General features: G+C 38.0%; 2 protein-coding genes and 1 long non-coding RNA gene across 4 annotated transcripts; 2 read left to right on the plus strand and 1 right to left on the minus strand.

Moving 5' to 3' along the window:
- Positions 1 to 515: 515 nt before the first annotated feature.
- lyz (lysozyme) lies at positions 516 to 1,960 on the plus strand. Its single transcript, XM_079862879.1, has 4 exons — positions 516 to 705; positions 860 to 1,015; positions 1,244 to 1,319; positions 1,502 to 1,960. Exons 1-4 carry the CDS (start codon positions 570 to 572, stop codon positions 1,563 to 1,565), a joined length of 432 nt encoding a protein of 143 aa, XP_079719005.1. The 5' UTR covers positions 516 to 569; the 3' UTR covers positions 1,566 to 1,960.
- Positions 1,961 to 2,984: 1,024 nt separating this feature from the next.
- Positions 2,985 to 9,731, minus strand: chodl (chondrolectin). Of its 2 annotated transcripts, none has more exons than XM_079862878.1 (7): positions 9,402 to 9,731; positions 7,536 to 7,881; positions 7,285 to 7,442; positions 7,137 to 7,187; positions 6,965 to 7,051; positions 5,725 to 5,821; positions 2,985 to 4,234 (listed from the first exon to the last, which is right to left on the minus strand). In XM_079862878.1, exons 1-7 carry the CDS (start codon positions 9,475 to 9,477, stop codon positions 4,150 to 4,152), a joined length of 900 nt encoding a protein of 299 aa, XP_079719004.1. In that variant the 5' UTR covers positions 9,478 to 9,731; the 3' UTR covers positions 2,985 to 4,149. The 2 variants fall into 2 exon arrangements, with proteins under 2 accessions (XP_079719004.1, XP_079719003.1); XM_079862877.1 differs by lacking the exon at positions 2,985 to 4,234 and adding an exon at positions 5,140 to 5,308 and having other exon boundaries at positions 9,402 to 9,559.
- Positions 9,732 to 16,436: 6,705 nt separating this feature from the next.
- Positions 16,437 to 23,686, plus strand: LOC307153438. Its single transcript, XR_013820151.1, has 5 exons — positions 16,437 to 16,917; positions 17,829 to 17,968; positions 18,059 to 18,230; positions 19,505 to 19,556; positions 19,987 to 23,686. It is a non-coding gene; the product is annotated as an uncharacterized lncRNA (long non-coding RNA).
- Positions 23,687 to 24,390: the final 704 nt, after the last annotated feature.

Here is a 24,390-nt window from a genome sequence, read left to right on the forward strand (position 1 = left end):
TAGAGGCTTTTGCATATATAGATTAGTTTTAGTATAAATGGGTCAAGTATTGAAAAAGATGCGTCTCAAGCCGTTTCTTGAAAATGGCTAAAGACTTAGCAGCTCAGGTTGAGTTAGGAAGGTCATTCGACCAGGTAAAGGTCCATAAAAGTGATTTTGTGACTCTTTGGGAAGCTTCTGGAGGGCACACAAGTCTGAAGTAGTGAGTTTAGGTATAGTGGTGCAGAGCCAGTGGTTGTTTTGTAGGCAAACATCAGTGCCTTGAATTTGATGCAATTGGCAACCAGTGCGATTTTATGAGGAGATGTATGATGTGCTCATTAAAGAAAAAAGTAAATGAAAAAAATAATTGGTTCTAGAAGTAAAAAAATATACCATCCTAAAGTCAGTTATTGCCTCAGCTGCAATAACTGGAGCAACTGCAAACTGCATGCACTTGTGAAAATTGGTTGCGACACAAACCTCTCATTTCACTTATAAATAGTCCCACTCAACAGCTTCCACCCTCCATCTGAACTCCTCTTCAGATAGCAGATATTGACAGTGAATTTGTGAGCAGCAGTGCAGATATGAGGGTGTCTATTGCGGTCTTGTGTCTGATGTGGCTGTCCTCTTGTGAGAGCAAAACACTGGGGCGTTGTGACGTTGTCCGTATCTTCAAGGCAGAGGGACTTGATGGCTTTGAGGGATTCTCTGTTGGCAATTGTGAGTACTTTGTTTCTTATTTGCATTATCACTGACCTGCAATGTTTGGCATATCTGATTGTAGATTGTATTTTTTTAGTAGATCCAGCTATTGAAAAACCTTCCATAATATATTGTATTACTTTGGTTTGAACCTTTCACTTAATTTCAATAGATGTGTGCACGGCCTACTGGGAAAGCAGGTTTAAGACCCACAGAGTGCGTACGGCTGATACCGGGAAAGACTATGGAATCTTCCAGATAAACAGTTTCAAATGGTGTGATGATGGCACTCAGGGTGGACAGAACTTGTGCAATGTGCCCTGTTCAGGTACTTTTATTTTCTTTAAATGGATTACATATGACCAAAAACATATTGATTGTACTTTATCAATAGTGTAGTGATGCATAAAGCACCGCTTACTCAGAGGTAATTTCCAAACTTAGCAGCTTTAAATTTATTACCTTGAATTCATTTTGACAAAACGTTTTGACCTCAATGTGTCTATTTTAAAACTTTAGTATAACATTTTGTATATAAATGTTTCCCATCTGCTAGATTTGCTTATGGACGACCTGAAAGCTTCAGTTGCATGTGCAAAGCTCATTGTGAAAACTGGAGGACTGAAAGCATGGCAAGTATTCATTACAAACATCCTAGAGCACAAATGACAGAGCTTATTTGTCACATTGCTTGTTCCTTTAGAGATTTGCCCTCAAGCTCAATATTGTCCTCAATATTGCATCATATCTAAGTGTATTGATCTGTCGTGCATGTGCGTTTTTGACATGTTTATGTTGATCTTTGTGTTTGCAGGGACACCTGGGATAGTTACTGTAATGGCCGTAAGATGGCACGCTGGGTGAGAGGTTGCGAATAGCACTCATAAGGCCTTGATTGCCTGTGGGATCTTTAACTACCTACAATGATTATGTGCTAATGCAGTTTAAACTCTTGGTTGATGTGACTTTAAAGGCATTGCCATCAGTAATATTTGTATCCTTGATCTTGAGATGTATATTAAAGCATTTTCCCAAATTGTAAAGTTGTGCTTGCGTCTCACTTTTGGCTTAACCTGATGCGGCAGAAAATTATGACAGATGGTTTGTTTGATATTACTAGATAGTAGTGGTGGGCTTTTATTTAAATTGCAATAATCTGTCACTGAAAACCCATATTGATTGACCAGTACTCTGAATATTAAACATGTCCCTCTAAATGTCTATGCCGATTACATCCAATTTCAGGTGAATTAAATAAAACTATATGAACTATATGATCCATCCATACAATCAATGAAATCCATCCATCATCACAAATATGTAAAACCCCACCTGAGTGCAATTGCATACACTGATTATCATTGCCAAACCCCATTGATTAGTATTTGGCATTACTGATTAGTAATAGTAATGTCTTTGACATTTAGATTTGATTTGGAGCTTGCAGGATGCACAGTAAAAAAAAAAAAAATTCGAAGTTATAAATAAGAGTATGACTTAGAGTCTATAAGACTAAGACTATGTTTTACAAGAACCTCCCCATTTCCATCATAAACAAAGTGCATTCCAGTTCTAATAGAGCGATGTGAAGAGCTGTTTTGGATTGGTCGGGTGGAGAATGAGACGCTTGTGTTTTGTATCTCTAATAGGCTAAAATCACCCCCCTCTCCAGATGGGAAAGGGTTTGTTTCTTTAATTCTACCCTGTGCCTCCAGACTAGTGATTACAGTCATATCTATAATTACCAGATCCTGAGTGTGTGACGTGAGTTCTCCTGTCGAAGCATAGGACTGATTAGTTTAATTGGCTCCGTAATTAGCAGTGTGCTTTAAAGTCTATGCTGTCACTAATTGCAGACCAGGGTAAATCGCATACAAAGTACCACATCTTTTCGGTGTTAATGCGGTCCAGTTCATTTGTCTTATGTCTTGCTCTAACTCTGCCTGCCAGCTGGACCCCCTGAAAGCTTTCTGATCTCCGTGTCTATTTAAATTCATGGCCATAACTGTGTTTCTCTTAAACAAATACAAATGGTGCAATTGCCAGTAGTAATCTGTATATTCAGCTTTGATCCATGTATCTAAGGAACCTTTTTCTTGAGTGTTTGAGGAGCAGAGATAAGGACGTGAATTCTTTGAATGCGATTTCTATTCATATTTTATATCTGCTAATCACATTAAAAGTTGTTTATCGATAAGAACCTACATACATCTTTTTAATCTGTGATGAATCACAAACATAATACAGATTTCGTGTAACTCGGACGTCAAGTAACTCAAAAGACTGGTGTTTTTGTTGGCGATTAAGCATTTACTGTATGTGGTACTACAAACAAATGGCATCATTTTAGAGACATAAAAACATACTAAAACATCTTCACAATGAAATATTTTTAATCCGTTTGTACACGTCCAATTCCTGTCTCAAAAATATAAAAAGTATTAACAGCACATTTTAAATCCAAACACACAATATTACCCACACTCACAGAAACGCATCTTCCTGTACAACCAGACGTCTAACTGACTAACTTCGATATCTGATACAATATTTCACAATGATGCAAACCAGTTTAATACTTTTTAGCGTAGATATTTTCTATATGCAGTGTTGTAAAAGGTGATGATAAAATATTCTCATGCAAAATACTGCATATACAAGTGGCAGCTTAAAGCAGCTTTGTAATAGCATCATACAAAAAAATATGTACATTTCTGATTAATTCATCTGTTTTTTGATAACAATGTCCTATAAGCTGCAGAGCAAAACAGTCAGTATTTAAGCCAGTCGTTCCAGTAATTTAGGTAATGATCATGTATGTTTTAAAATAAATCTCATCATTATCAAATTATCAGTTGTATGCAGGTAATTATAAATGATGTTATGGCGTCATAGGCAATGCATCACACTGCATGAGTAATGTATGAGATTAAATAGGCCTCTTATTTCTTGAATGAGACACAAAGTACTCAAATTCTTCAGAACCCGTTTGAAGCAGGCTTTTTTATGCTCTTTAAGTGATTCAGTTCTTTAATGTGTCACTAGCTTCAGTTTGTGAGACATTCGCTGTTAGAAGGAACTCTTAATTCCTCTTTTTATGTGGTTCCCACTTGTACTTGCTTTAATTACAGTAATTTAATTGCTCACTGTGTTTGGTGCCAATTAGCATTCACCCTCCCTATGCAGCCCTCAGTACCCTCAGGTCAGACTATCTGACATGAAACATGAAATGGAGAAGAAGGTCATGGGAGTGAACAGGAAACTGCGTGGTTGTGAGAGGCTGAGGAGCAGCTCTAAGCACAACATTTGTACAGAAATGCGAAATGTGTGTATCTGCTCTTCTGGTGCTGCACATTTGAGCTTGTTTTATTAAATCACACACTAAACTAACAACCGGACGAGCGTGTTGCTGACCACCATTTGACAGAACCAGGAAGCTGCTTGAATCGTGGAGATGGATCTTTAAACCTCCATGCCACTGTCTGTCTTTGGCGTCTTGGATATCCAGAGAGTTGATTGGTTAACGCTTGTTTTGGTCCGTGGTTTACTGTTAAAAAATATATATATAATTATATACACAATTATACAGTATTTATATACTGTATAACAGGTTTGTGTATCTGTCAGTGTCACTTTTCTTTAAAATATGTGAGTACAATTCCAGAAAATTATTTGCAAAGATGTTACTTATAAAAGTATTCAGCCAAAAATTTATTCATTTACTCATCATGTATGAATATTCCCTCATGTCTTTCCAAACCTGTATGAGTTTCTTATGTGGAACACAGACGATATTTAAAAAATAAATATATTGTTTTTAGTTATGTCTATGCAATCAAATTCAATATTGTCCATACATCAAATTCCATTGCATGGACACAAAGAATTCTTCAAAATATATTTTGTTTTGCACTGAAGAAATGCATGCAGTTTTGGAATGATATGAGTAAATAATGAGAGAACTTATAAGTTATAGTTTTATCTGTTAATATATATACTGTAATCTGTTGATATGGGCACAGAAGCAAATATGTATTGCTTTTGTGTGCATTGTAAAAGTTCAATTTACCCACTTAAAACTCCCCTTTGGTTTTGTTATTTTCATAATTTGTTGCTGAGTTTTATTGGAAAAGTTTTATAGCACAATGAATGGAAGACATTTAAAGGTATTCGCGATTAGCAGACCGAAGCAAAGCAGCCGTTAAGAGACTCCTCCTGGTTTTATGCTCCAAGATGGTTTTTAATCACGAGAACAAGTGGCAAACATCGTAAAGCATAGAAGCATCATCTGCTAAGGAGTTAAGACATTTATCCAAAAGCTTTGAACTCGCTCCAGGAAGCCTTTTACTGAATAAAGCGCACTCAGTCATTGCCAGTGATTTAAATGCATTGTCTGAGGATCCCCGTCTGCCCAAGTGATTGGAAATATGTTAAAAAGACATCAATTTGTGGGAGCGTCAGCGTATAAACATAATAAATTACACAAATAAGCCACTATATAATGCCTTGCCAAGCACGGGCCGAGGGTTAAAGGGAGATGAACTGTGTTTGTGTTGAGGGCCGGGAGAGGAGGACAGGAATGGCTTGCTTCAGCAGTTCTGTAGACCCGTTCCCTGCCAATCTGGATATTGATGGGAATAAAAGTCAAGTTGGACTCTGTCTCCAACGCAGTGTGATGTAATGCGGAAGGAAACCCCTTCCCCCTTCAAATATGCCAAATCCATGCTATAATGAGTATGTTGATGATGATTAGTATGGGCTAAACTGTTTTGCCGGGCACAGTTATAAACAGAAGAATCTAATTAATCACAGTAAAAACTCTGGGTTAGTGAAAGAAATAGAGGATTTGTGTCAGATTTTGGCTAGTGAGCAGAAAACCTTGATTAATCAAGACGCTAAGGCTGTTATTGTATAAAGATGCTGGTGAGACACTGACTTCCTGATGTGTCGCAGTATTTGGATGATACTGTGCATAATAGGACAGCGCATTAGCATTAGTCTGACAGCGTTTACAGTGATTTGATCTTAATGGCTCACCTCTTGCTCAACATCTGGAAACAGCACGTCCCTGAAGCCACCAGGATCAGCAAGAGAAGAGGGATGGTAGGGATAATCACGTAGATTAGCAGCATACCTGGGAAAGAAAAAAAAACACACTTTGATTTCTATTCACATTCAGGCATTTATTTTGAGCTGAAGGAATATTCTGCGTTCAGTACAAGTGAAACTCAATGAACAGCACATAAAAACATTATTTATCGATCAATCAAATGTTTGGGTTCGGCAAGATTTTTTTAAATGTAATTTATTCCTGTGATGGCAAAGCTGAATTTTCAGCATCACTACTCCAGTCTTCTGTGTCACATGATGCTTTAGTAATGCTGGTTTGGTGATCTTTACTGTCACTTTTGTTCAATGTAATGTATCCTTATTAAATGAAATAATATTAAATATAAATTAATATAATATTAATATAATATTTAATATAAATAATCTAAAAATAAAACATATATTCCTAAAAAATCTCACCCCAAACTTTTGAACAGTAAATGAATTATTTTGTTAAAATGTGTATTATTTGATCTATAAAGCTATTTAAATAATAATTTGACAGTTATTTTAAGGTTTTAAGTTTACAAGGCATTCCGTTGAAGAAATTTTAAAAGTGGATATAACTTTTTTTACACTAAAATCATGGGTCCCACTTTATATTAAGTGGGTTTAAGTACTATGTATTTACATAGATAAATAAGTACAATGTACTTATTGTGTTCATGTTGTATTGTAAAACACTTTTGCTGCTATTGAGGTGTGATACGGTTAAGGTTAGGGACAGGTGAGGTGGTATGGGTAGGTTTAAGGGTGGGTTAAGGTGTAAGGGAAGGTCAACAGTGTAATTACAAATGTAATTACATAAATTAATTACAGCTGTAATTACATGCAGGTATTTTTTAAATATAAGTACAATGTAAAAACATGTGTACACAATAAGTACATTGTATCAAATTATTAATTTCATAGTACATAGTAGTTAAAGCCACTTAATATAAAGTGGGACCAAATCATGCTAAATGCTTGCAGTTTTAAGTCTTCTATTGAAACTTGAGAAATTGAAATTGGCCCCATTCACTTTCATTGTAAGTTCTTAGTTTTTTTAAAAGAAAGGACAAGTGGAAATTCTTTGTGGTAATCAACACTAGACCACAAATGCTGTTGAATAAGCTTAACTTGTACTGAGCACAAAATATTCTTTTCAGAATTTTAAATCTAATGTTACTTGAGGGCCCTGGCATTATAAGTTGAGGGCTCTCGTCCTGGTCGACGGGAGGTGTTCTCCTCTCCTCTTGTTCTTCTGTTGAAAGATCTGGAGGGCACATTTACAGATTAGTGTCAACACATCTTTAAATCTTTATGTCAAATGATGATGGATTTGACACCTGGCTGCTTACCAACATCACGCCCTCCAGGCCTGTCGCTCTGCTCTTTTACCAGGTAGCTTTCTGTTCAGAACAACATAACAAACATTGTAAAGCAGTGAGTTCAGGTTGATCAGGTAACTTTTGACAGTCATCTCAAAAAGTTCACATGGCAAATCACCTGGTTCATACTTGCAGATGAAATTGTGCTTCATATTGCACCGGTCATCATTCCACTGGTAGAGATACGGCCCGCCAGGCCCGGCGAGAGCAGTAGGCTGGTGATACATGACCACACAAGCTTCTCCTCCACAGGATGGTTCATCAGCATACCAGTTTCTAGAACACAAGTCCTAATGTTTGACTGTTTTTGATCCATAACCCTGATCCATAACTCTGCTTTGAACAGGCCCCAAATCAGTCACATCTTACCTGAACTGTGAGACACTTCCATCAGTCCACCTGTACAGGTTGGGGCATGAGGCGAAGCTGCCAGGCTCCTGTGCGATCTCGCCCTCCACGCGAGTCAGGCCGATCCAGAAGTCTCCATCTGTGATGCCCGACCCGGTGGCAGCACTAGTGGAAGTGGAGATGCTGAGCTCCCGCAGGAGGTGTTCGATGTGCTTCTGCTCTGCCGTGTTCTCAATGCTCAGCAACGAACCGCCGTCCATTTCGCACGCATGCAGAGCCTCCCAGAAGGCAACGCGACTCGTCACGTCCCTGAAGTAAGCGATCTTATAGCAAGGGTGCTCAGAACTGCCTTGACACACTGTCTGACCTGAAGACACAAAATTCATGCTGCATTCTTAGAGATTTCTTGTTCAGCATGACTTTCCAGATGATGGAAAGAGTGGATAAGTGGATGGATGGATGGATGGATGGATGGATGGATGGATGGATGGATGGATGGATGGATGGATGGATGGATGGATGGATGGATAGATGGATGGATAGATAGATAGATAGATAGATAGATAGATAGATAGATAGATAGATAGAAAGAAAATGCATGGAATTATTATTTGAAAGAAATCATAAACAAAGCATACTGCATTATAGAAAACACTTAAGATACACTGATGGGCCCAATGAAGAGAACTGTGATTAATACACAGACTGTTAAAAGTCTAATAATAACATTAGCTCCCTGCCCGGGAGGTACTTTAAATAATTGCTTGGTCCAGATCTGCAATATCATCAGTTTGAGCAGTAATAGGGCTGGGTTTAACTGGGGGGAAACTAGACTCAGCATTTTCTCTACCAGCTTCCTTAGCTTTCTTCCTCAATTCCTGTCTCTGTGTGGCACAGTTTTCCTCCTTCCAGCATGGAATGTTCTTGTAGTTCCGTTCTCAAAAACTGCCGCTTTCTAGTTACCTTTGTTAAATCCTGATATCATCACAAAGAACTGCACAACAGATTTTAATTTCCCTTGGTGCATCCTTTTAGTTCACACATGACAAACCTGTTGTTTTGTTTTTTTCTGTTCATTTGTCTGTCTCTACCAATCTCTTTCATTTTCATTTTTATTTACATTCCATCTATTCATCAAGAGAGAACGGTTTTCAAAAAGTCAGAGACAAGCTTCAAGAATAATCTTCAGGACGAATAATCTTTGGGCAAGAGAATGATATGAGCTGATCTGTTAGATTTTATAATACAATTATGTTTTTGAGAGATTCTTTATTTAAAAAAAAAAAGAAAAGTAGAGGTAAATAAGAATGAACAGATTAAAAATTATGGCATTTTGAATTTTATGACAGCCTCTAGTTCATTCCACATCTAACAGTTCTTTATGACTGCCACACCGGAAATTAGTTTGAGCAATTAAACACATGAATATTTTTTTTATAGATTTTATCAATATTCTTGAAAGCAATATTTTTAATTCAGACTACTGGTGTGACTTTAGTTCTAAAGGGACAGCTCATCCAAAATGAAAATCTTGTGATCATTTACTCAATATCATATTGTTCCAAACCTGTATGCCTTTTTTCTTTTATGGAATTCAAAAGAAGATGTTCAGCTTCAGTCACCATTCACTTTCTTTGCATCATTTTTCCATACTGTGAAAATGAATGGTGACTGAGGATGTCATTCTGCCTAACTTCTCCTTTCTGCCAAACAAAGGCTGAACTATCCCTTTAAACTTAAATAATTGCGACAGCAAATCCTTTGAGCATCATTTTACCACAAAAAAAACCCTCAATATTTTGATACAATTGTCCTCACTGACTGAAATTCTGGAAATGAATTAGATGAATAAAAATAGCTTTAATAATACATAAAAATTAAACTTACCGCTCACAACTCGCGCGCAATGGGTGCACGAGACCAGGAAAGTCAAAGCACAAAGGATACCGAGTTCCGCGCGCATCCTCGCGTCTTTCACTGGAGTAGATGATGGAGTGAACTTCACACAGACTTGTTCCAGTCAGGCGCCTTTTTAACGTTTATTGGCAGAGTCTCTTCTTCATAGTGTTCAAAGACATGATTTCCACTGAGCAGGGTTGACACTTTGCAGAGCGCCTCTGAATTCTGGAGAGAGAGAGAGAGAGAGAGAGAGAGAGAGACTCGCGCTTCTGCTCCACTTCAATGATGTCTCCCTCGCGCGTGGCTGGCTGGGCTGCACTAGAGGTAATCGAACAGGGCGCAGATGTTCATCACCTCCTTTATAAGCAAAACACTTCTCAGGCGTTCTCCAGTTATAAGGTGGACGATGGAGAAGGTCACAAACAGGTTTAGTGTATAAAAATGATTTAGGCAGCATTGGGTCAATGGTTGAGGTGAAAACACTCTTGAATAATATGCATTCAGTTTAAAGAACCAATAAGACGCAGCCCAATTATTATATATGTGATGTATAACATTGATTAGCCTATATACAGACAGATTTGTCAGAAGGCTGAAATACAATCATGTTGCATTATAAACAGATGGATTTGTGTCAATTTCAGTTATTACCCCTGCTATGTGGGCAACCTTTTAACCATTTTTAACAAGTGCAATTTTAAAATTATTTCTGTTTATACGTTTAACAAGGCTAATTCAACTGAAATCCTTCCACTATATGGTCACATTCACTTTGCGTTGAGTCTTGATCACCCTGTTGGGGATTATTTTGCAATAATGACCATCTGATGGCCCATTATCCTGCTTATTGCACTGCTATTAATAAATAAAAGACTTGATTTGACTTAAAATATTGATTTGAAATTGTTTTATTATGTGAGAAGAAAAAGACTGCAAACGCCTAAAAATTAAACAAAACATTTGACCACTGAGTGCTGCAACTGACCAGTCAGAATCAAGTATTCCAGCATTTAAATGTTAAGTAGCGTACTATAAATGAATAGAATTACCCTTTTGGAATCAAAACAAAGTCAATGAGGACTGACAGCAAAATCATGTAAATATAAACAGATGTAGACTATTTCCTGTCAGACCTCCCATACAATATCATCTCTTCTCAGTTGACACCATTCATCTCAGTTATTAATCTCTCTTTACTTTTAAAAAGTTGTTTTCCTCATAGAAAATCACATGGTTTCCCTGACTGCCTCTTCATGGTTCGGATCCATGAGCTGAATATCCGAGGGAGGATTTTCATATTGTCCTCAAACACGTTTCTCTGTATGATAACTAATTATGTTGTCAAAGCGAGACGTCAGCTCTGTGTGCGGATTGATCTGTTCATCCTGCAGCGTGGAGCCTTGCCGATCCGAAGGCTGTTAACTGAGCTGTAATATGCATCGACGCAAAAATGCTATTACTTAATTTGCTGTTCCCTATCGATTACTTATTTCCCACTGAAAATGCCATTCTGCTCTACCAGTGTTCGATAACTACACTGAGATATTCTGTGACACATTATCAATAAAAAGGCAGCTGTGTTATTATAGGACCCTTGTCAGCGGAGGTATTAAGGAGATCTGTCTGGAAGCACCAGCAGAAGAGAAGAGAAAAGAAATGTCAGGCAATCACGAAAAAAGGGGGAAGCTGAGTGCACTACCGGCCAGCTTGCAAAAAAGAATGTCTTAACTGGGCCAGAGGAATGGGGTAGTGCTGATTTTGCAATGCCGGACAATGGGCCCAGTCTGCAAGCTCTGCCAGAACATCACATAACTCTCCGCTCTCATCGTCTGCTTCTCACAGTTTCTCCCCCTCGCTGTCTTGTCTTCTTTTCAGATCAAGCATTGAAGTCAAACTGAGTTCATTCTATCAGTGAGCTTAATTGCCCAGAAGTAATCAGCAGCATCAGGTTTAGGGCATGCACTGTTCACATTAAAGGAATGAACTGTGCTTTCCTGCTAAAAGAGGTGGATCCAAAGGGATCTAATGTTATTGCTTTGTGTTGACAGATGCTGCGACCCTTTTTAAGATATTGGCTTTAAATGCATTCACGTTTTTTGTGACACTTTTATCATTCGGAGACCCCAGTCTGAGACACTGACCAATTTTTAAGATGGTGCTGAGTTGGAACTCTATTGGAAATCTGACGAGGAGCCAAAAGCTTCAATAGAACACTTGTACTGTTCATTTGTGCCACCTTAGGATGCCCTGCCCTCTGAACTTTGACCCCCGTGAACTTATTTTCTCATTAGCATGTACTCTTGAGTATAAACAATGTGTCAATGGGTTATTAAGTCTCAGAGCGTATATTTGAGCATTACTAGTCTACCTAATTAAAAGCTTGATTTTAATTGAATTAATAATCTCATGAGTGGATTATTTCTGAGCAATCATAAAATGTAGATTGCTTTAGTGTCTTAAAAAAGAAAAATCCATTGATGACTGGTACTGACTTATTCCATCACCCCTCCTTCCAAGTTCCCCTCAAATGGAGGTCTCTAAAGAGGACATGAGGGAAAACTTGAGCTGTGAAAAATGACATGTAGGGTAAAAGACACCGTCCCATCATGGCTCTCCCCACCACGGATGTATGATGGGGCCCTCAAGTCTTCTGGGTAAATGAGAACGAGCTCTTTGCTGATTGGATTAAATCCTACGGTTTGGCGATGTGAGATTAAGGGAACATTAAAGAGAGGGAGTGCCTGGGATCCATTTAAGAGTCTCTGTGTTCAGATCTATCTATATGTGCTTCCGTCTCCAATAACTCACATATCCAACTCAAGTGATAATTGACCCGTATCATCTTTTGCCATAATTCACTTCTGGGATATTGTAAGTGTGAGTTTGGCTTGACTTGCACAAGTATTAGTGTTCTATTATGAACGTTTCACATGAGTTGATTGGGATTGATCAGTGGTCCATACCACTGCACAAGCCAATTAATGGCTGTCTCCTAGGGAGAGTCTGGTTGGCCGAGCCGCAATAGATGTAAATGCAATTGATTGACTGTAAGAGTTAGTCTAAGTGATTTGGCCCTGTAAATCGGGCAAGCAGACTATGGGCTACATCTGAGAGGAGTCTTTCACATCTGTCACAAGAAATGGCTTCTGTTCTTTCATCTTCTAGGGTGTTTGTGTGCAAATTGAGGGGGAAAAAACAGAGTAGGAAGGCTATAAGAAAAGTGTAAGTGCTGTAAAATCAGCCAGGGAAAAGTACATCTTTAACAAGCAAATCTCTTTACGACCCCCCTAAGACCCGAATGGACAAAGCAGCAATCTCTTTCTGCTCTCCCTCATTACTTAGAGAGGTCATTGACTTCCCCAACAGCCTTCCTGTCCCTAAAGGCATTGGCTCTGTGGGCTGACATCAGCTGGTGACTGGATGCTCGTACCAGAATTAATGTAATCAGTAATTACTGGATGAGCCGGAGGGGCAGCATGTCTGTAGACAGAAAACATGCAAATACAAAAATGTGCAAAGGTTTGGGGTCGGTAAGATTTTTTTAATGTTTTTGAAATAAGTATTTTATGCTCACAGAGGCTGAATTTATTTGATTAAAAATACATGTACAGTAAAATCAGTAATGTTGTGAAATATTTTTAAAATGACTGTTTTCTAATATAATAGATTTGAAAATGTAATTTATTCCTGTGATGGCAAAGCTGAACTTTCATCATCATTACCCCAGTCTTCTGTGTCACATGATCCTCATTATAATATGCTGATTTGGTGCTAAAAAAACAAAATAGAATAGAATAGAAAATAAAATAGAAAGTTCAAGAGAACAGCATTTATTTGAAATAGAAATATTTTCTAACATGGTAAATATCTTTAATCAATTTATTGTGTCCTTGCTGAATTTATTCCTTCTTTTTTTTTTAAATCGGTATACACACTTTATTTTACAGTGTCCTTATTTCATGTTACATAGTTACTATAGTAATAACTATGGTAGCACTTTATTTTACAGTCCTGTTCCCCATGTACATACTACATTTACTATTTATTTCAATAACTGGGTAAGGTACTAACCCTGAACCCCCTAAACCTAACCTTAACCCATAGTTACCTAAGAAAGTACTGATTAATATAAGGTAAGTACACTGTAAGAACATGTAAGTGTGCATACTGAAAAATTAAGTGAAAATTGTGCATAAATATGCGACTAACCCAAAACCTAATCCTAAACTAATCCTATTTAGTACATGTAGTTAATTAATATTATTACTCTGTACTCAGACACCTTAAAATAAAGTGTAACCAAAACATCTTACTGACCCCAAACTTTTGAAAGGTAGTGTGTTCATGTTAAAATGATTTCTCACCCTCATTTTTAATAACAGATGCAGAAAGGTAAAACTGCTTCAGAGAGGTTCAGAGGTTGTATTCCCTCTATTTTATTTCCTAATTTAACTATGAGAGATTTGAGATAAAATTAAAGACCTAGCATGGGCGAATGACTTCTGTTATAGGACCAAGAACAGGGGTGTATTTTCCTCTAAATTGCCCTATTTCCACAAATGGACTCTTATTGATTCTAAGAATGCATCCCCTCAAAACAGATAATCTGTTACTGCCATTTGCCTCCTCTAGTCACCACTTAAGTATAATTACCCAGAAGTCAATACGGCTGCCAGGCTGCTGCCACAGTTAACCTCTGAGTCACCAGTCGCAAGCATCCCGCTCAAATGTCCTGTCAGCCTGGCAGAATGACAGGGTTCTAGGTTTTTAATTAAACTATTGTCTTGTCAATTAATAAAAATGTTCTCAGTGCTTAATGAGCTCAAGACATCTTAAAGACAGGCTTTGGTCAACTGTAGCTGAGGCCGCAGGGGAATTGCATTAACAGTTGCAGTTTAGCTGTAGATAAGGCAACTTTAATTACTGTACTGTAGCATCTAATTTATGCCCTTTATCGACCATGCTTTAATTAGTCGTGGCAATACCTGGCAAAATATATCTTAATCTGAGCATTTTTGAAGTAATGTGATATTCCTATTTAACCTGCATTTGCTATTTTTTCTGTTGCCATGATGAAGGTTATATATGCTCCGATCATACATATACTCCTCATTCACCTCCTAATAGTATTAAAATATAAACAAAATGCATATCACAGATACACCTTTTTATTGATATTGTGTGAACCCATTTTGTTAATCACTGAGTGACTGATTACCTGGAGCAAAATGTGTTCTATTCAGAGGTCTGTCTGATTTGCTGATTATATTTGTGATTGCTATTTCAGGAACATATAAACCCTCGATTATGCTAACCACCACAATACATGCTCTGAATACACTGCCATATTGAAGCCAGCGTTTAAGAAAATCAATTCACAGTTATGAATTGGCCTTGTCATAATCTCTCCAGGAGATAATGCATTTTCCAGCACTGGCAGTTGATTTATACAGCAGATGACATGCCATCCATGAAATATGTAACTCCCTTCAGCTAACGGACTACTACAACCAGCACCATGATCAAACTGAGTTTGTGCCAAAAGCCTGAAAGACATTAGGCTAAAGATGAATTTGTCATACAAGTTATGCCCTTATGCACATATTGGTTTCTGTTTTAATCAGCAGAGTTAATTAAAACTGTTTAGATTTTATTACAGAATTAAATTGCATTTCTATAATGGATCGAGATAAGCATCACTCCATGACAAGATTTATAATCGCGGTGGCTGATTATTTTGCCTTTGTCTGGAAATGCACGTCCATGTCAATTATGTGTATCTGCACAGCACACCCTTAAGCAATGCAACACTGCAATCCGGCTTCTTGCCTTTAGCCAGTGGGGCTAATGAGTCTAATTGATGACCTCTAGTATTTCTGCAAAAAAATAATTAGGAATACTGCACTCGGCCTATCAATCTTTGCTGAAGAGGCAGAATGCCTGACCAACAATCATTCTTGATTACTGACCCAAAAAAAAAAAAAATCTTAATTAAGATTGATTTTCCTTTCCATTTTATTTACCACTTATTTTGCCTCACAGTAAACCTCAGCTGCACTTTGACAAAGTGATTAAGGGAAATGAACATTTATTTTGTTTACAGAAATGTTCAGTCTTATTAATGCTGAGAGTAGCCTAGGTCATGAGCATTATAGGTATTATTTTCCTCTCACAATGTTCAATAAGAGGTAGGATCCTAGTTGCAAACACATTAGTTAACATCACTGTTGTCCGATTCATGCGCGAATATTTCTCAGTCGCATATTTTCCCTGAATCAGTTCTCAAAAAGGTCCACGAATCGGACTGAATCAGTCCGAGCCGTTCGCGAGTCAACATCTCACTGACTCATTGAACTGAAGTTCAAATATAAACCGAGAACCAAAGATTAGGCTACGCAGCATACCGGTATTAAGCATTTTAGCAGATAGTAAGCAGACAGCCTTAAGAGCATTTGGACTGAACTTATGATTTGACTGGGGCGAAATGTAAGTTGCTTTATCATCCTAACAGAAATGTTAGACTAATAAAATTGCAGTATAAAATTACAAAATGAATAGTGTTTTCAGTGCTGAAAATTAAATAGGCTATTGTTTTGGCTAACTAAATACAAATTAAAGCTAAATTTACGTTCTATTTAACTAGTATATGTGTCCACATATATGAATTTATTAAAAGCATATATGCATCGAATGCCAGCAGTGACCACGTACTTGCGCTATACTGTTATGACGTAAATGAATCACTGAATCATTTTAACCGGTTCTTTAAAACGAACTGTTGTAAAGAATCGATTCGCGGAAATGACATGCACCATTGTTTAGACTCCACCTATCGGACAATGATGGAAAAACATTCGTAATATTTTTCAGTTATCGCTTGTTTGTTCTATGGTGCTTATCTGCCATCTTAGATAAAAAGTTTTATATATTTTTTTATTTATTTAAGTAGTTTTGAAACAAAACCTTGTCGCTTAGCTAGAACTAGTCCAAAATCCAAATCCAAGTTCGCATGATTCAGGAAAATAATAAATCAATTTCCAACGTTATGTCAAGTTGTCGATGCTTATCACTGTCTTCATAGGTCCCGTAATAAAGTTGACAATTCAAAGTACGGAGTTTGTTTGCTAAAACACATGCTCACTGCCGCAGTTCCGCGGCTCTGCTCTCGATAACACATGCCTCGGCGGGAAAGAAACATTTGACGGGCGGCGTCTGTTGTGTTCATACGGTTGTCAGTATGATTGGTCTAACGTTACCTCAACTCTCTCGCTTTTCTCCGTTGGAATGTACAACCGTGCCGCCACTGAGGGCACTGAAGGGTACAGCTGATGCCCTAAGGACATAAAGGGAGGTAACCAACAAGACGAGCCAGATACAATAAGCCTATAATGTCAACACATGATCTGAATTTGCAGCAGTCAAGTTGTCAAAGCGGAGTGAAAGCCAGCGTGACTTGCGTTCTCTCAGATCAGGAGAGATTTTACACACACACTGGCAAATCACGGTAGGCTACAAAGTTTTTATTTAAGCTGTGAGGATACCTTCTTTTTCTGTTTCTCTCACACAAATACTACTTTTCCTACTTCTCTCTCTCTCTCTCTCTCTCTCTCTCTTTCTTTCTTTCTTTCTTTCTTTCTTTCTTAAACTGACTCTTATCATCCTCCACAGATAGCATTACGGAAGTCTTTTAAGAGGACAGGTTGAAGTTCAGGTAGAAGAGCCTGCGTAAATATTAAATTACTTAAAGTAAAGTGTAGCCGTCATAGTTTTACCTCAGTAGGCCTAACTAATGCTCTTACAATCAAAAAATTATAACAAGATGCCAATGGATTGAGCATTGATTCAAGCATTGATCTCTTGTCTGGCACCACCCAAGGTTATATATTAGCTGCTGTTGCCTGCACCCATCAGAAATGCCTAATTAAATAATCAAGGATTTAAGAGTGAAAAATCTTTACCAACATGTTTGCTTGACTTCCTCTCAGTTTAATTGTTTCAGATGATTTCAAACACGCCTCCATAACATTTAATGAGTTTCCACTAGTATTAATCTTTTGCTGAACATGTCTCACCATGTTTATGGTAATGCTTTAGCTCTTATGTAATTTGTTACACCCATATTGTCTAATTATCTTTTTTTTTTTTTTTTTTTTTACTAGCCAACTAATAATTTTCTTTGCACATGTAGAGGAGTTTGCACAAAACAAATCATAAAATTTCACTGCGTCATGTCTGGATATACTAAGAAAATATCTGTGGGTGTTCCTGTGAAGAATTTTTCTGAAGGGAGTGAACCTTGAAATGTTTTCACTTAGTAGTTGTCGTTGTAGACATGTGGATTTCATGTAAGAGAAGCAGTCTCCAGCTCTCTGTAGGTTATGTTGTAGCAGTATTATAATGCCAGAGCTTGATTAGTTTTCAGAATAAAAGTGAACAAGAGAAGTTACATCCTGGACCATCAGCTCAACACATCCACAACAAGAAGGATTTAGAAACAAGAACTACTGCATCTTCACCAGCATTGCCATTAGCAGGCCTTCAGAAAAGCAGCAAAAGTGAGTTTATATTCCAAGATTATACATGTGCTATTATAATCATGCTGTTATTTGTAATGCTTCTCTTCATTTGGGGTTGTCACTGATCAGATTTGCAGATCAAGCAGATAATACTGCTCAGATCTAAGAAAGACTCCGGTAGGACATCTGAGGAACCGACTGAATCTGACAGATTCACTTCCACAATCTCTATCAGACTTCCCAGCAGAAGATGCAAAAAAGACACAGCAGAGGAAAAAACGTTACAAGCCACGACTAATCTGTGAGTGTGACTTTTTATTATTTCTTTATTTAAAAAAAAAAAAAAAAACCTTTTTTAAAACATTTTTACATAGCTATTGGGGGTTCACATGCATTAAAAAGATATGTGCAATATCAGTGTCATATCAGTATTATATATTAGATCATTTAATAACACTGTTCAATGTAATCTTTTAGCAATTCTCATAATGAATATCCAGTTTTCCTCGTGTACATTAAATTGTGATGACTTAAAGTGTTGATTTTAGTGTTTTATTTTCGATATTTCTAGACTAAATTGTATTGCATTTTAAGCAGCCATATATCACTTATCGGCCATAACATGAACGTATTTATTGTTATATTCAATATACATGTATCATTTAATATTGTGGGATCCCTGGATTTGAGCAGCTGCTAAAATACAAGTTCAATTAATGCTAAACTTCACTGCATTGCATTCACTCCAAAACTGTTAGTCTCCCTATTAGAAAATGTTTTATGAATTTGATTCCACTGAATACACTCTTACTGCATATAATAATATCTTCTGTCATGTAAATTATGCCATAGCACTTTGGATTCTATGTCATTTGGCTTTTTTCTAGCCAGAACAGCAAACGCCCTTTCAACCTATGACTGGCAGTAATAGACCTTATATAGCAATAAGTCATGTTTTAATGACTATGAATGATAGCATGAAAGTGTATCGCCAAACGTTTACTGTTTGGCTGTACCGTATCTAGGTGTGTTCATGTGTTCAAATAAAGTGTTTACACCTTTATCTTGGAAACAGTAAATTGACATTTATTGTGCAGTATTACAGTATATTATTTTTAAAAGTATGACATCACTGCTCTCTATTCTTTTAAACAGTGTTTTTGAGTGTCTGATTTATGTGTGTGAGATACTCTGTGCTAATTATAAAACAGTTTAACCATGGACCCCTCCCTTCATGTCAATGAATTGTTTACCCCTATAATGCTTAAAGTGAGAGAAAGGATGGAATGTTGTTTATCTTGTTTCCCTGCATTGTGTTGATGAATATATGAAAGACATTGAAGTAGAAAGTTTTTAGGGAGTAAGAATAACGTGTAAAACATTCAATTGGACAAGTGATTTGTTTTCGTTGTAGTTTTTCATCTTTGTTTATCTGCCTGATGGAACTTATCTTTGTGAATTGCTGTAATTAAAAAAATAATGAAATGTAACATGGAGGTATGTTTCAATCTACCTACCTTTTCAATGTTTGCTAAAATCATATGCTAATTAAAAATTATTTTCACAATTTGACAGTTACAGCACACTTGAAGTGGTAAAGAACACAGCTAATCAACACAAAACAGAGGTAAGCATCCAAACTAAGATGCAGATATATGAGAATTATATTTTTAGTAAGTGAATATTTTAGCTATGCCTTGCTACTCAATCATATCTTGCTTAAAATAAACTTCCTTTTTTTTGTACTGCCCTTTGAATATATTTCTGCTCTACTGGGCCATGTCATGTTTGCAGTTTTGTCATCCAGAGTATTTTTCAGTGGAATGTAAAGCTCAACTGTGAAGTTGATCTGTCTGTTTAAAGAGTTGTGGAATGGGAGTGGCAATTTGTTCAAATAGTTCAAATGTATGTGAGAAGTATTGCTTATAATTTACCCAAGGAAGTCTGAAATGCAATTTAGTTGTGTAAAAAGTGCAAATGCTACTGTGCTTGAATTAGTGCATGTGTTTTGTTCTAATTTTTGCACTAATTAAAACCTTTATTGCTTGTTCTGACAGCTAAGGGACGTGTTTTCACCAAAAGAGCAATGTGGCAAATCAACTGGTGAATTATTTAAGGATGAGGATTGGCCAAAAGCAACCTTTGATGAAGACCACTTTAACACTCTGCATCAACATGTACATAACACACCTAAGCAGAGACAAAATAAAGGAATACAACACAACACAGGCCTTCATGAGCAAACTCAAATAATCCACGACTTCCAAAGACATTCTACTCAACCTGTTTGTGAGGTACAAACAGAATTCAACAAGAATTTTGGAACCAACGACTGTAGAGAGAATGCCCAAACAACTCCACAGTGCCACAGTAATCTGACCTCCATTGGCGTGGACAGTGGACTAAAAGCAAGCACTGATTCCCAATTTTTTGCATGCCATGCAGAAGTGCTAAACCAGGTCTTGTCATTAGCCTCTTTTACTGCACTTGATTCTGAAAATACTCCTGATCCAGAACCTAGGCTTCACAATCCTTCATCAGCTATGTTGACGTCTGCCCTGGCCTCAGTTCTTGCTCCACCTTGGAGTAGTCGTCCTCGAAGACCCAAGCAAGGCATCAATGAAGTAGAGTACGTACCCCAAGATTGTGGACAGAATATCAACCCATCTAGCTTATTTCGCCAGGATTGGCAGCAACAACTTTTTTTACCTTCCCAAAGGCAACCATCTGAACACATGTTGGCCAATGACAATGAAATGCAGTTAACTGCTGGAACCAGCTTTAACTCTCCTGACTGGCAAAAAGAGAACAATTCCCCGAATATCACAACCACAGTACAGCCAAAGAGACCCATTTTAAAATCATCCTCTGTGGGCACGATGTACAACAATGCAGAATTATATAATTTTTCCACACCTCTGGACACTTGTCAGGCACCAAATTCAGCCCATTCAGGGTACAGAAGATCCAAAACTGGAGATGAACAAGGGCATTTCAAATCATTGAGCTCCAAGCCGACAACAAGCAGCCTACTTCTCTCCTTAAGGAGGAAACATTTGAGAAGCTCCAGTGATGAGCCCACACAAACGCAGACTCCGATAACTAGGTCTGTCAGAACCCTTACATGGCCTACATTTGCCCATTCTGTTACCACTGAGGACCAAACCGGCAAATACCTAGACACTCCTACAAGAACAGAGGAAATACCAGTCAGTCAATTCCCTTTCTCACCTAGAAATAAGAGTAGAGTGCCGTTAAGGACACCACTGTTTCAAAACAAACCAGAGACAGAAATCTCAAGGAGACTAGAAACTTCCGTTACCAGAGCAGAGGAGGAACATTTCCCACAATTCACGACCCGAACGGGACAAATTGGGGTTCTCAAAGCTCAACAGAATTCTTATTTAGTTCTTTTGAGGGAATATTCCAGTACAGAGGACATTGATCCAGTGGAACAAAATACTGTTAACAACACCAACCTGCAAAACTCCAATATTAACAAACACAAAATAACTCCACACACCACAATTTCTCCTAAAGATTCAACCAATTTGAATGTTCAACAATCTGGCTTTAATGTTCGAAATTTAAAATCACAAAACACACAAAATATCACAGCCAGCAATTCTAAAAGCCCAACAACTGTGGGACAGATATATCTGGATTCTAAGAAACATTCTCAGTCAAGTCAGAGCTCAATGGATCTTTCGAGCCCTCTTTCTCCAAGCAGACCTCTCAGAAGTGTCAGAGTACCAAGCATCTATTCATATCTTCGAGAGTCCAGCCCGGCTGTATTCACCCCTTTCTCTTCCACCCCTACTCCCCCCTTACAGAGAGCTGAAACTTTGCCTCCTATGCTAGATGGAGGCGTAACACTGCAGGGTGACCAGAATACATTTCCCTCAAGATTTTCGTTCGACAACCCATTTGCATTACAAGGTTCGTATGGCTCCAGCTCTCATATAGCCCCAGCTCAATCTTTGCCTCCTGATTTTGGAAGAGGATCTACACCTCGTCTCAGCACTTCTCCATATTCTAGCCTCATCTCCTCAAGACCTGCACTCAACAACACTTTACAAGGACTGTCCTCTCCACCTGCGTCTAAAACACATACCAGATCTACATCTTATGATATTGTAACCACTCACGCTGACCTTATAAAAGGTGACCCAAGCCCTTCACTATCCACATACACAAGGATAACAACAAGACCAAAGGAACAATTATCTTCTCCTATCAGAGAACAGAGGACAGCAGTTCAAGCTTATACAAGCACCCTAGATAATCACAGACCTGCCCAGCCATGCCTCTCACAACCTGCACCAGATACAAGTTTTGTCATGGAAAGCCAAAGCGCAAATATAAGCCTACACCCAAGGCAGTCCGACACAGGCTCAAACAACTTCCCTCATCAGGAACATGGCTTGATGGCACTTCATCTTGATAAGGGTACTGTTTACCCCAAGCAAAGACTGAGAGAGAAAGAGAAGTATTTATTACTGAATAAGCTCACAGTAAAAAGTGAGACTCCACTTACAGCTGAGAAAGAGACTACAGCTGTGCATATGCATGAGAGATTGCAGGAAATGCAGAGTCCCAATTCAAAGAAAGGCCTCTTTGCTTCACGAGTTAAGAAAGACAATGCCTTCTCTTCTGCGTCTTTGCCAGACAAAGAGGTTGTTAGTCCCCAGTATTTAAAAACCAAAAGACATTCGCCAGTGTTTAAAACAAGCAACAGGATAGACCAGATATTAAATCGCTTAAAACTGACATTTGGTGTCAAACGTTCAGACGGTCCACTTGACACAATCACGAAAAAGAACAAGCTCCCCACCCAGCAACACTCAGACACTGAGACTTTTGAAAAATCCAAGACAGAGGAGAAAACATATTCTGGAAGCCAACGGTGGCCCTCTAACTCTTTAACAACCAATAAAGACTCTTTGGGTTCCTTGTCACCACTAACATTAAAGAAATATGAGAATACATTAAATATGAATTGGCAAAACAGGTCTACAAGTGAACAAAGTAATTCTGGGTGCACGTGGGAGGCCCCCGACTCATCTTTGAGCACTGATAAAGCATATTTTGCCACTTTTGGGTCCTTGTCACCCTTAACATCATCTGAGAATAAATTAAATGTTGATCAGCAAAAGAGGCATAGCGATGAAAATGGAAACCACTCTTACAGCAGGAGCTTTAATCCGAACAGGCTAAAGGCCCAAGGTATGAACCGTTCGGCCACCTTGCCACATTACAGAAAATCCTCTGTCAGTCCCCAATCACCCGTTTATTTGTTTGATTTTGATTCAGAAGACATTCAGAATGACAATGTGTTTTATAGTCCAGTGAGCAAAAAAACAAACTCACTTTGTAAGTCTGATGACTTCTCTCCACTGAGCTCCGCCAAGAGTTCAGAGCAGCAAAACCTTGTGAGGTCTCGATTGTCCTTGTCGTGTGCAGACTTAAAGTATGGTCTGCACAATGGACGATCTTTCTCAGTCAGCAGTGTAGTTTCAAGCCGCCCATCAGGCCCTGGACGAATATCAACAAGCAGCATTAGCGACCTCTCAAGTTTGGATGACTTTGTGCCGAAGGAGAATTATACAATAGTTGACTCTCCAGTGAGTAATTATTCCCCAAACTATGAGCCCAGATCTGTCAGTGGTAAACAGTCTCTACCTGGATATACAGATGATCATCTTGATCATGATGATTTTGACCCAACCCCCCCTCCATCACCAACTTTGTCCTCTTCACCTCGCCGGATATCCCAGTCTCCTGCTATGTCTTCCCTCATGAGGACAACTCCAGAAAATCTGTCTCCTTCTCGAGGTATCCTGCAATCTAGGAGCTACGCAACCAGCTTTCCTGTTTTTGAGGAGTCTGGTTCTGACACCACAACCGATGATGAATACTATGTTAACAGTGGTGATGATGAGGTAGAAACTGAACTTTAGAGGAGGAAATTATATGTTGTTCAATTCCATGTTGTAGATGTGTTTACATGTACTGGACATTGATTTTTTTTTCCCTCTTGTGCATGGAAAAGCTGAAGCAAAATTAGGCCTATGTTAAACCAACAGATCTAAATTGTAAAAACAATTAGGAATCAGAACATATGTTAATAGAAGGAATTATAATCATGTCAGAATTATAAGAACATGTAATTTATCAGAACATTTTTATACAGTATATACTATGGGCTTTTTTATTCTATAGTGCTTGAGGATAACCATGTTTGATCTAATTATGAATGTATTTACAATACAGAACAATGCATTGTTGTTCCAATTAATTTTTTGATATTTTCTGGATCTTGAGGCTCTGAAATGGTGAGTTCTTACATCATTCCTTTTGTTGAGGGCTGCCTCCTGTTTCATTCACTGTATTTAAAAGCACAGCATGTCAGTCACAATACATAATTTTACCGACAGACAGTCTATAGTCAGTTGCTGTCA

Source organism: Squalius cephalus, assembly GCF_949319135.1.
Source record: "Squalius cephalus genome assembly, chromosome: 25".
Classification (NCBI taxonomy): domain Eukaryota; kingdom Metazoa; phylum Chordata; class Actinopteri; order Cypriniformes; family Leuciscidae; genus Squalius; species Squalius cephalus.

Bases quoted from the DNA above. Each gene is read 5' to 3' on its own strand.
- chodl (XM_079862877.1), bottom strand. From the start codon at position 9,477: ATGCGCGCGGAACTCGGTATCCTTTGTGCTTTGACTTTCCTGGTCTCG. The intron at 7,882-9,401 runs GTAAGTTTAATT...TTGTGTCTTCAG, and splicing joins TTGCGCGCGAGTTGTGAGCG to GTCAGACAGTGTGTCAAGGC. The intron at 7,052-7,136 runs GTAAGCAGCCAG...TGTGCCCTCCAG, and splicing joins GCCTGGAGGGCGTGATGTTG to ATCTTTCAACAGAAGAACAA.
- lyz (XM_079862879.1), top strand. From the start codon at position 570: ATGAGGGTGTCTATTGCGGTCTTGTGTCTGATGTGGCTGTCCTCTTGT. The intron at 706-859 runs GTGAGTACTTTG...TAATTTCAATAG, and splicing joins GGGATTCTCTGTTGGCAATT to ATGTGTGCACGGCCTACTGG. The intron at 1,320-1,501 runs GCAAGTATTCAT...TTGTGTTTGCAG, and splicing joins ACTGGAGGACTGAAAGCATG to GGACACCTGGGATAGTTACT.